At 43.3% G+C, this 14,253-nt stretch overlaps 1 protein-coding gene across 13 annotated transcripts in view; it reads left to right on the plus strand.

The window, feature by feature from the left end:
* The first annotated feature begins 6,672 nt into the window (after positions 1–6,672).
* The window catches only part of PHF20L1 (PHD finger protein 20 like 1), a 53,251-nt gene continuing 45,670 nt past the window's right edge, over positions 6,673–14,253 (plus strand). For 12 of the 13 annotated variants that reach the window (XM_088179519.1, XM_088179538.1, XM_088179548.1 and 9 more), the window contains exons 1-2: positions 6,673–6,787; positions 7,816–7,921. In XM_088179519.1, coding sequence (XP_088035645.1) covers positions 7,839–7,921 — 83 coding nt within the window. In that variant the 5' untranslated portion in view covers positions 6,673–6,787; positions 7,816–7,838. Of the gene's footprint in view, positions 6,788–7,409; positions 7,431–7,815; positions 7,922–14,253 lie in introns of those variants that run through there. The other variant, XM_088179524.1, reaches the window with a different exon arrangement.

The raw sequence follows: 14,253 nt of genomic DNA on the forward strand, positions 1-14,253 counted from the left end.
CACAGAAAGTTGTTTAGTGAGGCTGTAACATGACACAGCAGAGCTGCCTGCATCCTCAATAGAGAGCTGCTCCATCCCAGCCGTGCAGAGCCTCAGGAAGTACCACTCTGGTGAACAGCAACTTCTGCCTCAAGGCTTTCCTTTAACCCCATGAAAAGCCATTGTTTACATTTCCTTCTCTTTTTTTGCATGGATTTGAGACCCTTTTACTAATGTCAGAACTACCTGCTAAATGCAAATTTCATTAACCACCTGGATTTACCAGGTCTCCTTAGCATTCTCACCTTACTGTACTTCACCCTTTAAATACCGCCAGTAGGGAAGCTTACTTCTGCTTTACAGCTTCATGCCACCTCTCCAGCAATGCAGTGAAACACAGCACCTGTGGGCAAATAGCCTGTTCTCTGAGAGAAACCACTGACAGAATTAAAGGTTCTGCAAAGAGCCAGTAAGCAATTCAGTAAAAAATGTCCAGCTTCAGTATCTTTCAAAACTAGAAAAAGATGGGGTTGATGTCCCAAACCCACAGGGTTACTATTTTGTATGGTATCCATGGCAATGGGTGTTAGTGACTTTCTTTTTTCATACAAGGCCAGATGCTTCAAAACTCGTTCACTTTAGGGTATTTCCCAGCATCTGGAAAAATTAGGGCTTTAAAAGGAAAAAAGAAGTGTTTGGTGAGATAATGGAAATCTTCAAAGAAGGAGGGAGGAATTTCTGGAGGGGGGGAAGTTTCTGGGATGAAAGAAGAAGGGCAGAGAAACTGAAGAGGGGGCCATAGCAGCTTGATGTCAGATATGGAGCCAAAATAAACCAAGGAAGTGGCAGGCAAAGGACAGATGATGATAGAACAGAGCCAGGCCACAACCAAGCTGCCTGTGCAGATGGATAGAGCAGGGCAGAGGTGCTGCTGCACATCTGCCAGACTGAGGCTAAGCAGACACCATTTGAATACAAGCACCAGCAGTAATTTTAAATATACTTTTCTACTCTAATAAGGATAAAAACAACAAGGAAGTTTTATTTTATTGACTGTCACCTCACAATTGCAATATATGACATTTAAAGTAGTTCTTTAATGGCCTAACCCAATCGCCCACAAGAAAAAACAAATGGCAAAATAAACAAACTGATGTCTGGGTTTCTCACCATAATATCTTTTTTTCCTAGGTGTTTGATCATTCTCCCAGACCTTTCCTGAACCCTTCCAGTTTTTGGATGGGTTTTCTGAACAGTAAGTTATTTTAATAACTACGTACTGGTGCCAAGTGCAGTGATAATGTCACCTCTACTCCTACTCTGTGTTTCCATGTGCATGTGCTTTGCAAAGACTGCATTAGTCTTTTCAGCATCAACAGCACATCATGAGCTCATGCTCAGCTGATTATGAAATCCTCTCTTCCCCCCTCCAAGTCTCAGTGAGTCACTGACTGGCAATATAAAATCTCCCATCCAGTTTGGTTTCCAATTTATGGCCTGTATATTCATGACAAAGCTGAAGACATGCTTCGTGACAAGACTGAACACCAAATTTTGTGAGGAGCAGAAATAGTGAAATCTCTTTTCCTGCATCTCTGTCTTGCTCTGGTGTCTGAAGGGAAATAACCACTGGGTCTTTCCATCATGGAGAGGTCAACTCAGTCACCCTTCCCTGCCCAGTTTAGCATTTTAACAGAAAGGGTTGGGATAATGTGATGTCTTTCTCCCTGTGTCAAGCTTGAAGTAAGATAGAAATTTTAGGAGTAAGTGAAGAAAGGGAAAATGGAAGGCAGACAGGCAATGCAGCCAATGTAGGCCCCGTTTTCCTAGGAAACAAGACTAAATATCAGATATGTTTTTGTGCTAAAAGAATATAAAAAAGGTCCTGGCCTAAATTTCTCCTTGCTGGCTTTATGGTGGAATAGTATAGCTGAAATGGGGTCCTGGGCCATGGGCAGAGCTAGGGAGGCAAGCCAGGGCAGCAGGGCTGTGGGTTCCTGTGGGCTACAGCAGGGCAGGGATGGGAATCCATGAAATGGCAGCAAAGAAATGGGGACAGTGGCTGGGGCTCCTTGTTTTCCTAAATGTTTTGATGATAGTGATAATAGGAAATGCTGCCCTGTACTGCTGGACTACTAGTGGACTTCTGCTGTTCTGAAGGGAATGTGGTAGGAGTCACACATGGCACCTTGCATCAGGTGTCCCTTCCTCTTAAGTCTTTAGTTTGGTTCCCACCTGCCATTTGCCCCTGTGCTCCTCTGAGCTTGAGGAAATGGGCCTTTGATGGGCTGATTGCTTCTGGGAGCTGCCAGGGCTGAGGATTATATGGGCTTGTCCTCCTGTGCTCTGGTGTGTGTGCAGATGTGCTTTTAGTCCATATTAATCAATACCTGGGGCCTGCTGTGCCTCTGCCACCTCCTGTCAGTTCTGCCTCCCCCTCCCAATAGCCTCAGCAGTGAGGTGATGCTCAGGGTACCACACACTGCTCTGAGTCCATCTCACACATTGGCATAACTCAGCCTTCAGCAGTCAAGAACATAATTCAGTGACTCCCATGTACCCAGCCCCATCCTCATGGCCTCTTTTATCTTCCCCCACTCTGTCTCCTTGGACAGAAGCACCTCCACTTTTCTAACTATCCTGATGCTGCACATTCATTGCTGCTCAAAGAGAGCTCATTCCTTACACAACAACCTTCACTCTCCTGTTGCAAGCCCTCTAAACCAAAGCCTGCATCAAAACTACACCAAGGGTAGTAAGAGCTGAAGAATTCAAATGAATGCAATGGCAACTTTTTTACTAAAAAACAAATAACAAAAAACAAACAACCACCCCCCCCCCAAACCAAAACCAAACAACAAAAACAACAAAAGAACCCCACCAAAAAACAAACAAACAAACAAACAAACCAAAAAACCCCCAAAAACCAAAACAAAACAAACACCAAAAAACTCCACTTGTTTCCTTTTCTGTCCTTTTTTCTTTGTTTTCTCATTTTGTTTCCTTTGTTTTTCTTCAAGCCTTCTTCTTTCTTCAGTCTCTTCTGATTGCCACCACCTTCCAGAAAATGGTAACAAGGGAAAATCTAGGGAGGAAAAAAAATATCATAGCAAATACTCTAAAATATCCTACTGAACAGTCTGTCTATAAAGACTCCTCAAGTGGGAGGCAGCCTCCTGGGGACTAAATGAAGCAGATGGATTGACCTTGAACAGCAGCCAAACGCCCACACAGCCACTCGCTCACTGCCCTGGCAGTGGCATAGGGAAGAGAATGGGAAGAACAAAAGTGAGAATCATAGAATCATTAAGGTTGGAAGAGAACTCTAAGATAATTGAGTCCAACCATTAACTCAGCACCATTCTGTTCACCACCAACCCATGCCCCTCACTGCCACATCCACATGTGGTTTTGAACACTTTGAGGAATGGTGATTCCACCACCTCCCTGTGCAGCCTGTTTCAATGCCTGACAACTCTTTCTGTAAAGAATATTTTCCTAATATCTAATCTAAAGATCTCTCGGCACACCTTGAAGCCTTTTCCAAGTCCTATCACTTGTTGCCTAGGAGAAAAGACCAACTCCCCCTGGCTACAGCCTCCTTTCAGGAGTTGTACAGCGTGATAAGGTCCTCCCTGAGCCTCCTTTTCTCCAGGCTGAACAGCCCCAGCTCCCTCAGCTACTCCTCACCAGAACTGTGCTCCAGACCCTTCCCCAGCTCCACTACTCTTCTCTGGACACATTCCAGCCCCTCAGTGTCTTTCTTGCAGTGAGAGGCCCAAAACTAAGCATAGAATTCAAGATATAGCCTCACCAGTGCTGAGTACAGAGGGACAATCTCATTCCCTAGTCCTGCTGGCCACATTATTTCTGACACAAGCCAGAATGCCATTATTCTTCTTGTCACACTGCTAGCTCATGTTCAGTTGCTGTCAACCAGCACCCCCAGAAATGTTTGCAGACCTGGATGAGGTCTATTTAATAAATAAAGGGAAGCAAAAACCCTTAAACCAAACAACCCAACACAAAAAATCCCCAAGCAATTCAAAGGCAAGTAGTCAGCAGTTCCCACCAGCAGACCTATACCCCTCCATCTCCCAGCAATGGTCACCTTGGAAGAAAAGTGTCCCACCATCCTTCTTCTTCTCCCCCAGGTTTTCTTGCTGAGGTCAATGTTTCATGGCATGGAATATCCCTTTGGCCAGTTCAGGTCAACTGTCCTAGTTCTGTCCCTCCCAGTCTCTTGCCCACCCCTTGCCTACTTGCTGGGGAAGATGAGTGGGGGATAAAAAAACCCAAGCCCTGACACTATGGAAGTGTTATTCAGCAACAGCCACCACACTTGTGTTATCAACATCATCAGTCAGGATTCCCCCTCCTGTCCAGTGACATATGCACAGCTGTTGTTCCCTCAGACTGTGGGACATCTCCCAAACATTCATACAAGTCCAATCAACTAATGTGGTCCATGACTTGTGCTCCATCCAGTAGCTTTCCACATCAGATAGTTTTGCACAACACAACAGGAGGCATTGGTAAACAGAGCATATTGTCTTCCACTTTCTCCTATTTATGATACTTTTGGAGTTGAGCCACCTCCTGAGATGATGCTCTGAAATCTCTGCCTCCTGGCTCAATGGTGACCTCTTTCAGCATTCAAGGGCACTGGGAGTTCCTCATCTGAGCCTGCTGTGTGATCAATCCTACCCCTTTATTCCATTAGCTTCAGTTGCATTATGTGTAGAGGTGCCCCTTCCTGTGAACTTCTAGTACATCTCAGACCTTTGATACCCTCAGCTCCAGAACCCCAGAGGTCAACCTTGGGTCTTTCCAGTTATTTTCTGCCAGAGGTTCCAGGTGAGCATAGAGCATGCTTCTCTCAGCTAGTACTCTCTGGACAGGTCCAAGGGCTACCATACAAACTGTCCTGTCTGTCCTGCTGTTTAGTAACCTTGTCTGGACACTAGGTGCCCACCAAAGCCACTCTGTCACTGCCCTTCCCAACTGGGAAGGGGAGAGTAAATATAACAAAGGCTTCTAGGGCAAGAAGAGAAGTCACTCCTAAGGATCATTCCTGAGTAACTCACCAGTTACCATCAGAGGCAAAACAGTCACTGATAGCCTGAGCACTGGGCAGTGGTGGATCTGTCTTAGACCCAGTTGGTTTTGGCTCTGGTGGACATGGGGGAAGCTTCTGGCAGCTTCTCACAGAAGCCCCCAACTACCAAAGTCTTGTCACACAAATAATACACTTTAAAAAGTTCTTAAAGGTCACTTAATAGAAAGGACTCACAAGCTGACTGTGATCCAGAATATGCAGTTTCCAGAAATACATTACGCCTAGGAAAGCCTTTTTATTAACTGGTGGAAACTTGACATTTGTTTTACTGATCACATCCATGGGGATGAGATGATGCTGATCTTGCCATTACAAACTTGGGAACATGTGTCCTGGAGAAGAAGAGAAGGAAAGACTCCATGAGATTGTTCCCAGAGCACTGAGATGGCAGCAGTGCAGGGGCCAAATGCCAGACTTGGCTCATGGTCATTGCCTTTATCATAGGTCTCTCAGGCAGAGCAGAACACAGTGATAAGCAGCACAGCAAGCAGCAACAGAGCAGTCACCACAGCACTGGGTGTCACAGGGACAGCAGTGGGCTGGTCACACCAGCTGCCAAGCACCCACCCAGCTGCCTCCTCACCCTGCTCTCAGCAGCATGGGGGGAGGCTGGGATGAATAAAAGCAAGAAAATATGTGGGTCGGGTTTTATGCGTAAAAAACAGAGGTAAATACAGGCGACTTGTGAGGCTGCTGCCTGGCCGGGGCTGTCCTGTGTCCAGGACCATCTCAGTGACTGCCCTGGGTCTTTTTCTCCCTCTCACACAATCACATATCCCTGAGTCACAGAACTGGTCAGGCAGGAAGGGACAGCAGCGGGTCAACTGGTCCAACCTCCCTGCTTAAGCAGGGTCATTCTAGAACATACTGCACAGGATTGTGTCCACGTGAATTAGTGGAGAGACTCCACACCCTCTGTAGGCAATGTTTCAGTGCTCAGTCACTCCTCACTAAAGTTCTTCCTATTCAACTGAAACTTCCTGGGCATCAGTTTCTGCCCATTCCCTCTTGTCCTAATACTTGGCACCATCGAGCAGAGCCTGATCCATCCTCTTGACACCTCCCTTCAGGTATTCCAGGACGAGGTCCCCTCTCAGCCGTCTCTTCTGGGGCTGTTCAGCCCCAGCTCCCTCAGCCTTTCCCAGTACGAGTAGTGCTCCAGTGCCTTAACCGAACACCTTCCTCTGCTCTCCCCCATTTCCGTGGCGGGTGAAGCGGTGTCGGTGTCCCAATATCCCTAGCCCAATGTCGGTGTCCCCGTGTCCCCAGCCCGGTGTCGGTGTGGCGGTGTCAGTGTCCCTGTGTCCCCAACCCTGTGTCGGTGTGGCGGTGTCAGTGTCCCCGTGCTCCCAGCCCAGTGTCGGTGTCCCGGTGTCAGTGTCCCCAGCCCGGTATCGGTGTCCCCGAGTCCCCTGCCCGGTGTCGGTGTCCCCATCCCGGTGTCGGTGTCCCGGTGTCGGTGTCCCCATCCCGGTGTCGGTGTCCCCGTGTCCCCATCCCGGTGTCCCAGGCCGGGCCCGCCGCTCTTTGTCTCGCTCGCGCGCCGCCCCTGCGCAGTCACGTGCCGGGGGCGGGGCGCGTCGCGCGGCGGTGACGCGCGCGGGGCGCGGGCAGGATGGGGCGGTGAGGGGCGGCCGTGCCGGAGCGCCCGCGGCAGCCGCGCCGGGCCCCGTGCGAGCCGAGCGGGCGGTAAGGGCCGGCAGCGCGGGGGAGCGCGGGGGCGGCGAGGAGGGAGCGCGGAGGGAGAGCGGAGGGAGAGCGGGCGGCGCCGCTCCGGCGCTCCCCGCACGGCGGCCGGGCCTGGCGGGGCGGCGCCCGCGGCTCTGCTCGCGCCGGGCCCCGCCCGCGGCCGGGGGTCCGGCGGGGCCTCCCCCGGGTGTGCCGAGTGCCCGCCGGGCCTCGGCCCTCCCGCTCCCAGCCCGGCTGGGCTGTAGCCTTTGTGTCTCCGCGCTGCCGGTGCTTCCAAGGGAGCCCCGCTGCAGAACCGGGGCCGGGCGTCGCTCCCCCCGCAGTGCGGGGCAGGGAGGCTCCGGCCCCGCTTCCCGGCACTCTCGCTCGGCAAGTGGGCTTGGGGTGGTACCCGGAGCACCGCAGAAAATCACTGTGATAGCTGCAGTAGTTGCACAGAGAGGTTTTGGGGTTTTTTTTGTTTTTCTTTTTGATACTGACTGAGCTACAAAATGAAATTAGAAGGTGGTTGTGGCTGAAACTCAGTGCTATGAGTGCGACTCCAGAGTGAATAGAAAGTCTCAAGATGGGTTTTTGTTTATTTTTTTTTGCGCTAATTTCATCTTACTTGTCCTTTAGGCCATGTTTATCTGTGCTTGATAAGGTAAGTTTTACTTGGTTTGCCTTTTCTGCACCCGAGGAGAGCACACATGTTGACTCTAGGTATATTAAAATTTCGCTTGAAAGGGATGTGAAGGAATTGCAGTCTAGTACAGTTCTAGAGATGAGCATCATGGTTTTTTTCTTATTTTTTTCACTTAAGATTGATAACAGATTATTTTCAAAGGGAAAGAAATCTGAATAAAAGTGTATGAATGCTTTTTGACTTTTTTGTGCCCTGACTGTGTTTCCATAAGCTAAACAGTTAATACATAGTCAAGATCAAAATTTTTCATCTTTTTGCCATCGGGAATATATTTGCTCTGAATGACACATTTTAAACAACATAGCGTGTTTTAATGCATTTTTTTTTTCCCCTTCCTTCTAAGGTGGTGAAAAAGACAGTATCAAGATGAGTAAAAAGCCTCCAAATCGTCCTGGAATCACATTTGAGATTGGTGCTCGTTTGGAGGCACTGGATTATTTACAAAAATGGTATGGAAGACACTGTGCAGTATTTGCTGAGAGAATAATCATTTTGTGTAGTTTGTGTGCTTTGATAACTGATTATAAAAATCAGTGCACCTGTTAATTGACAATTTCCACACGTGAACTTTATGAATTTCCCCCTAACTCTGTTAAAACTGTTAGCTTTTAGGAACATTTTGTCTCTTCAGAAATCGAGCTAAACTTTTCTATGGGTTTGTGTTTATTTGCTCTTAGTGGCTTATGCAGCTGTAATAAGCAAAGAGCATTTCTGGAGTAGTGTGAAATTTGGTGTCATGGCCGAAGTGATTGGTGTGTCAGTGAGGCAAACTTCAGGATCAAAGACTTCTTTTGTTTTCATTTGAAGGCGTGCAAGGGGAGTTATTTTGTATTCAGTTGTCACACTTGACAGGTTCACAAAACTGATTCTACAAAAAAAAAAAAAAAGACCATATCCTGAATTGGAGTTCATGAGATAGGCAGGTACAGTTGAGTTTGTATTAAACAGCTGGAGGAATGAAGTGCTTAAAACTGTGACTCTGCAACCACCTAAACCTATTATGAATTCAAAGAATATAAAATAGAAATTGTGGGCACAAGGACTGTGCTGCACAGGTATGTGTACACAGACTATGTGTATTGTGAAAGGAGCTGTTCTGATGAAATAAATTGTTAGTAAAAATTTTATTAAAGCAGATAGGTTAATTTGTTGATGTGTGCTGGCCATGCTAGTTGAGTTTAAAAAATCCCTGGTTTTGTCAAAGTAGGTGACAAAAGTAGTTGGTGCTTCTGCCTAAAAGTTTTTTCTTAGCTGCTCTCTGATTTATTAGGACTAGGAAATGTAGAGGTGTGTACCTGCTTTTCTGTTGCATTCCAGGAGAACTCAGCATGTTCCTGTAAATATCTGATCCTGTGAACTCCAAATGATGTGAGAGAGAAGTCTGTATTATTCACTTACCTGCTCCAGTATTTATGTGCTCTGTATAAAAACTTGGGTCAAAGTTTTTAATTGTAGGAAGAGTATTTGTCTTAGTAAATGGACTCTAACGGACTTGGTTTATAGAACTGTTCTTCTTCTTACCTGTTGCTGTAGACTGGGTTTTCAGCACACTGATTTCTGTAACTAAATGGTAGGATAAGGAAAACGTCCAAAATAGAGCAGTAAAACTTTTTATAGCATCTTCTGTTAATGTAATTAGGTAACAAAAATTAATATGTAAAAATAGCTTAATTGTATTAAAAAAATACTACTGAATATCCAGTATCTGGTTTGTTTCAGACCTGCCCAGCCTTTTCACAGGGAAGGGAGTTGCATGTCAGTGCTGGAGTTCTAGTGTAGGTTTGGATTGTCAGGCATGGTCATGTCACAAGCTCTGCAGCTGAGTTGCTGGGCGTTTTCAGGAAGAATAGAATTTATCCTGAACTTTCCAGGAATTGATTTATCATCTGAGCCACCAGGTAGACCCAGGTCAAGTTTAAATGCATGTAAACCTTTGTGGTACCATATTACAGAAGAAAGTTAATATCAAAATATAGCAGTAGCAGCAACAATGAAAACAGGACTGTATTTCAAATGAACTAGTGTTTAAAAATGAACTAATAATACAAAATCAAATACCTTGTGACCGAAAATCTACTGTTGTGCTGTTATTAGGGTGTCAAGGGTTGCAATGACAGTCTATGGGATTTTTTTTAGTTGGCTTTCTGTTGCATAAGGGGGTGGATGTTTTTAAAATTCTTTCTATATATAATCTGTATGCATTCTGCTCATTTGCATGCAGAAATACATACTTCAAAGAAAATAAACTTGCTGAACTTACATGAAATCTCTTTATTATTTTTTAACAAAAGCCAAATTGAAGAGCATTGGTATTGCTTAGCTCAGTCTTTCTGCAAGTGATAAATTGAGAACACTTACTGAAAAATAGCCTTTAAAAGGATTTTAATTTTTTGTCTCCATTTTTCTGAAAGCTTGCTGTCATCTAATAATCATGACTAATTAAAATGTTAATCAAGAAAAGCTTCTAGGAGATGTAAGAAAAAATATAGTGAAGTATGTTTTTGTTTTCTGAGGTACTTTTGCAGGTCTTAAATTTTCTGCTGTGTAGTAGTTGCTGAAATTGAACTCATGGCATCTGATGTTTCATTTATGTTCTGTAAACTTTTGAGACGTCATCAATGTACCTTGACTACTTATTGCTTTAAAGCCCTGTAGTTTTAAATGCAGTTTTTGCAGACAGTGTTTGGATCATTGGTATCATTTGTCATGTACCGTGACAGAGTAGAAGAAAACCTGGTTAAACTGGTCGGCAAAGACAGGCTGTCAATGAGCGTGTTTATTTTTGCTTTATTGTGGAGGTAACTGCAATTGCTGCTTTACCAAGTACAGCAGTTACACTGTTGCAGGGGATCGTCTTGCATAAAGAATTTGTAGCACTTGTTCCATTTAAATTCACTAAAGCAAACTATGAACTGCAGCTGTAATCGAAACTGATATGATCATCTGTCAGCAGATAATAAATGAAATGGGATTGAAGATTATAAAATAGAAAATTATTAAGAGTTGTGAGATGTTTGAAATTATGTGAGATGTTCAGGGCTCGAGTCTATGACCCATGAAGAGAGAGTGAGGGAATTACTTCTTTAGCTTGGAGAAGGCTTCAGAAATCCCACTATCAGCCTTCCAGTACCTAAGGGCTGTCATCAACAAGACTTAGCCAAACCCTACAGGTAGTTAGAGGACAAGACTACAGGCACAAAGTGAAATGAGAGATTCAGACTAGGTTCAAGGAGAATCTTTTTCCTCTTGACAGTCAAGCAGTGGATTAGGTTGCCTGAAGAGTTTGTGGAGTCTCCAGCATGGGAGTTTTTCAAGACTGGGATGGATAAAACACTGGAAAACCTGGCCTGTTGCCATAGCTGACCCTGCTTTGAGTGGGAGGTTGGACTAGAGGCTTTCTGAGGTTACTTTCAGTTTGAATTCCCCTGTGATCTCATACAAAAACTGATACATGTTCATACACCCTCTTCTCCCTCTTGCTGATGCAGCAAATGAAAAAGCAGTGGAGCTGCACATACCTGCAAATGCATGTCTCTGTGTAAGGTAGTTCTTGAGTTGTCAGCTCTCATGAGTAGGACACTGTCCCTGCAAAGCTGATGTATTTAAAGATGCATATCTTCCTTTTTTAATGCTTTTCTGTGGGCTTTTTTTGGCTCTAGCTCTTTATTGGTTGTCCTGCAAGTGGCAGCTACTGATTTGAAAAAACCTTGATGTTTTTCTGAGACCACAGTCTTTATTAATTTGCTTGATCTAAACTCTTAAGTTAGGCAATGAAGTACAGATAGATGGCCTTTGTTTCTGGAATGGAAACAGCCCTCTAAAATAGGTTAGTTGTCAGAATAACAATACTTCCTCTTAGTGTATTTGATTATCTAGATAGATTTGCCACCCCTCCCCTGACCCTCCCACTGTGGAGGAAGTCTTCCCTGAAAGACTTTGAGAAATCTTACTTGGTACAGTCCTTGCTTTGGATTTCAGTTGATTGAGTTACCTGATGGGTGTTTGAGAGGGAGGTGAAGACTGCTTTATATTTAATACAGTGTATGTATAATAAATGTGAGGACCTAGAAATAGCTGTTTGCAGACACTGGAACACTATTCGTGAGAAGTCAGTACGGAAGGTATTTGTTTTTATATCCTCTATGAGGTAGAAGGAAACACTTTAAACCAGTGTTAACAAAGGCAAGAAGCATGAGTATGTTTGTCGGCTTTGTAGGTGCAAACTTGGGCAAATTTACTAATGTTTTTTTATTCCTTTTTGAAGTTTGAAATGCCTATTGTCCCATTTCACAGGGCAATTCACCTCTTTTTGGTCACTTTTGAAGGGTTAAAAGGATGGTGTAAAAAAAAAAAAGGTGCTGTCTGTTTAGCTGTTAATGTGTGTTGAGTGCATTGGAAAAATATTCAATGGTTTGTTTTTGTTTTTTTTTACACTGTCAAGAAGTGAAGTGGGAAATTTTAAATTGTTTTTTATTGTATAACTGTTAGAACACTGTTGTTGCCTGACCAGGGCTTCATAGTATAAGTTTTTAAGCCATATCAAATTCTGAGGCTTTCCAAAAATATTGCATAATTCTAATGGGTTGGAATCGCCAAGATTGGAACCTGAGAATGGAGGGCATGCAATGTGTAAACTGGGCAGATAAATTCAGGTAACAGCAGTTCTCTTGTTCTCTCTTTGAAATACAAGAACAAAACCCCTGAAATTTAGATGAAACTTAGTTTGTGATTACTACATATTCTTTTCAGCACCTTTTTGAAAAAGCACACCGAAAATTTGCAGAATGTTTTCCCTTCCCATTAAAAAAACTACTAGAATTTTGAATGTCCATGTACTGGTCTCTTTGAGTGGGTTGGTTTTTTTGTTTGTTTGTTTGTTTGGGGTTTTTTTTGGTTTTTTTTTGTTGTTTGTTTTTGATTTTTGTTTTTTTGGGGTTTTTTTGTTTGTTTTTTGGTTTTTTTTTTTTTTTTTTTTTTTTTTTTTTTTTTTTTTGTTTGGTTGTTTTTTTTTTTGTGGAAAGTGAAGACTTTACCCTCACTCAAATTTTTAGTGTGGGTTTCTGGTTTGTGCTGATGAGGTGTTGTCAAATCTGGTTGTATATCAGTTTCATTGTGATGGCTTAGTGTGGCTTACTTGCTGGGGGAATTAACCTGACTGGAAAGTTGTTTTGCCTTAGGTATTATTATTCTTTGGTACTGTAAAGATTTATATTTGTATTCCCCTTTCTTCAAATGCCTGCTTGTAACTTTGTGATGAAAGGAGCTTCCACATAAATTTTCTGAAGTGTATGAGGTATAATCATCTTCATATTAATTTTTTTAATTCGTGAAATTGATTCTTTTCAGTAGGAGTATAAAATCACCAGAAAGATCTTTCTGGGCAGGGGATAATTTGCAAGAGTAGGTTCTGCAATATTTATGTTCTGCTCTTTTCCACTGTGGGATCAGTATTGTGAAATATTACTGTTTGTACATACTTGTGGCACAGTGTTTGCCTAAATTTAGTGGATATTGAGGATAATAGTTGGTTGCTAAAAACAAAATTGTGTTTGGGTTGCCTAATAATCGATTGCTTATGGCTTGGTTGGTTCCATCTCCGAGGACATATCATGGACTTTTAGAAAGACTTTGATAGCGGAAATTGTATTGAAAAAGAGAAATTAACCTATAAATACCTTCAGCTTCGTGTCTTATCTGAAGTGATCTCTAATGAGAATTAATATTTTGCACATCTTTTATTAACTGATGCTAACCATTTCTCCTGATTTTTGTATATCTATTAATGTCTTAATTCTTGGCTTACTGAATCCTCTTTATAATTATCTTAATTTAAAAATATTTGTGTCTAAACTGTGCTCTCAATTTACTTTCCCCTCTTACATGGTTTGCTCTCTCCAGGACAGTGCTGTGTTTTCCCACTTTATCCCTTCTGTTGTCTTCTCACACAGTGTTTGGAATGGAATCTTAACTGCTGCTGACCAGAACAAGGGAACTGCTATAGGGATGCACCATAATGGGAACAGAGTGTTTGCATTGGAGATGTGTAGGAAAAGGAGAGTTCTCTTTCAGCTGATTGGCCCTGAATTTTGTAAAATAACAATAGTTTTGCATCACTGGTGGCTGGCGTGCAATAAACCTGAAATTTCTAACTGTACTGGGAAAGGGCATCACCGTTCTTGGCTTTCATTTTGCTGCTGCAGCACAAGCTCTCGTTTCTAATGGCTGCAAAATGAACTTTCTCTTCTGTTGCTTTTTTGGTGTTTTTCCTTCTTTCCCTCTCTTCAGTACTTTGTGTCATGCTTTTACTTGGAACTTCTTTTGGTTACATTGTTTCTCAGGCACTTGCTGTAGTAACAGTAACTTTACTTCTTCCTTTGCTTTGCTCCTCTTCCTCCTTATTCTGAGGCTTATTTTCAGGTTCTAAGTCTGAAACTGGAACGTTCTGAAGGATAAAAAAAATTAGAAACTTTATAGTAAAATTTCTAACTGTAGCAACATATGTACTTAAAAAGAAAGTATAATCAGAGGCAGTGCTTAGGAAAGCCATGTCATGGCTGACTTATTTTCTTGAAGCCTTGTTCAAAGTTAAACCAGAATGTTGCTGCTGGTTTGACCCATGAGTTTTGCATTCTGTTTTAATGCAGTAGATCATCAGCTTCACCATTCTTGTTAGTTTGTTGTTGTCAGTCTACTTTGGAGGGGGGAGAGAGGCTGATCTTGTTGCTTTGAAAGACTTGAGAAAGCGTCTTGAAAAAGATTTTATTAATGGAGTGGCAAATGA

Source organism: Sturnus vulgaris, chromosome 1 (assembly GCF_052056855.1).
Source record: "Sturnus vulgaris isolate bStuVul1 chromosome 1, bStuVul1.hap1, whole genome shotgun sequence".
In the NCBI taxonomy this organism is placed as follows: Eukaryota; Metazoa; Chordata; class Aves; order Passeriformes; family Sturnidae; genus Sturnus; species Sturnus vulgaris.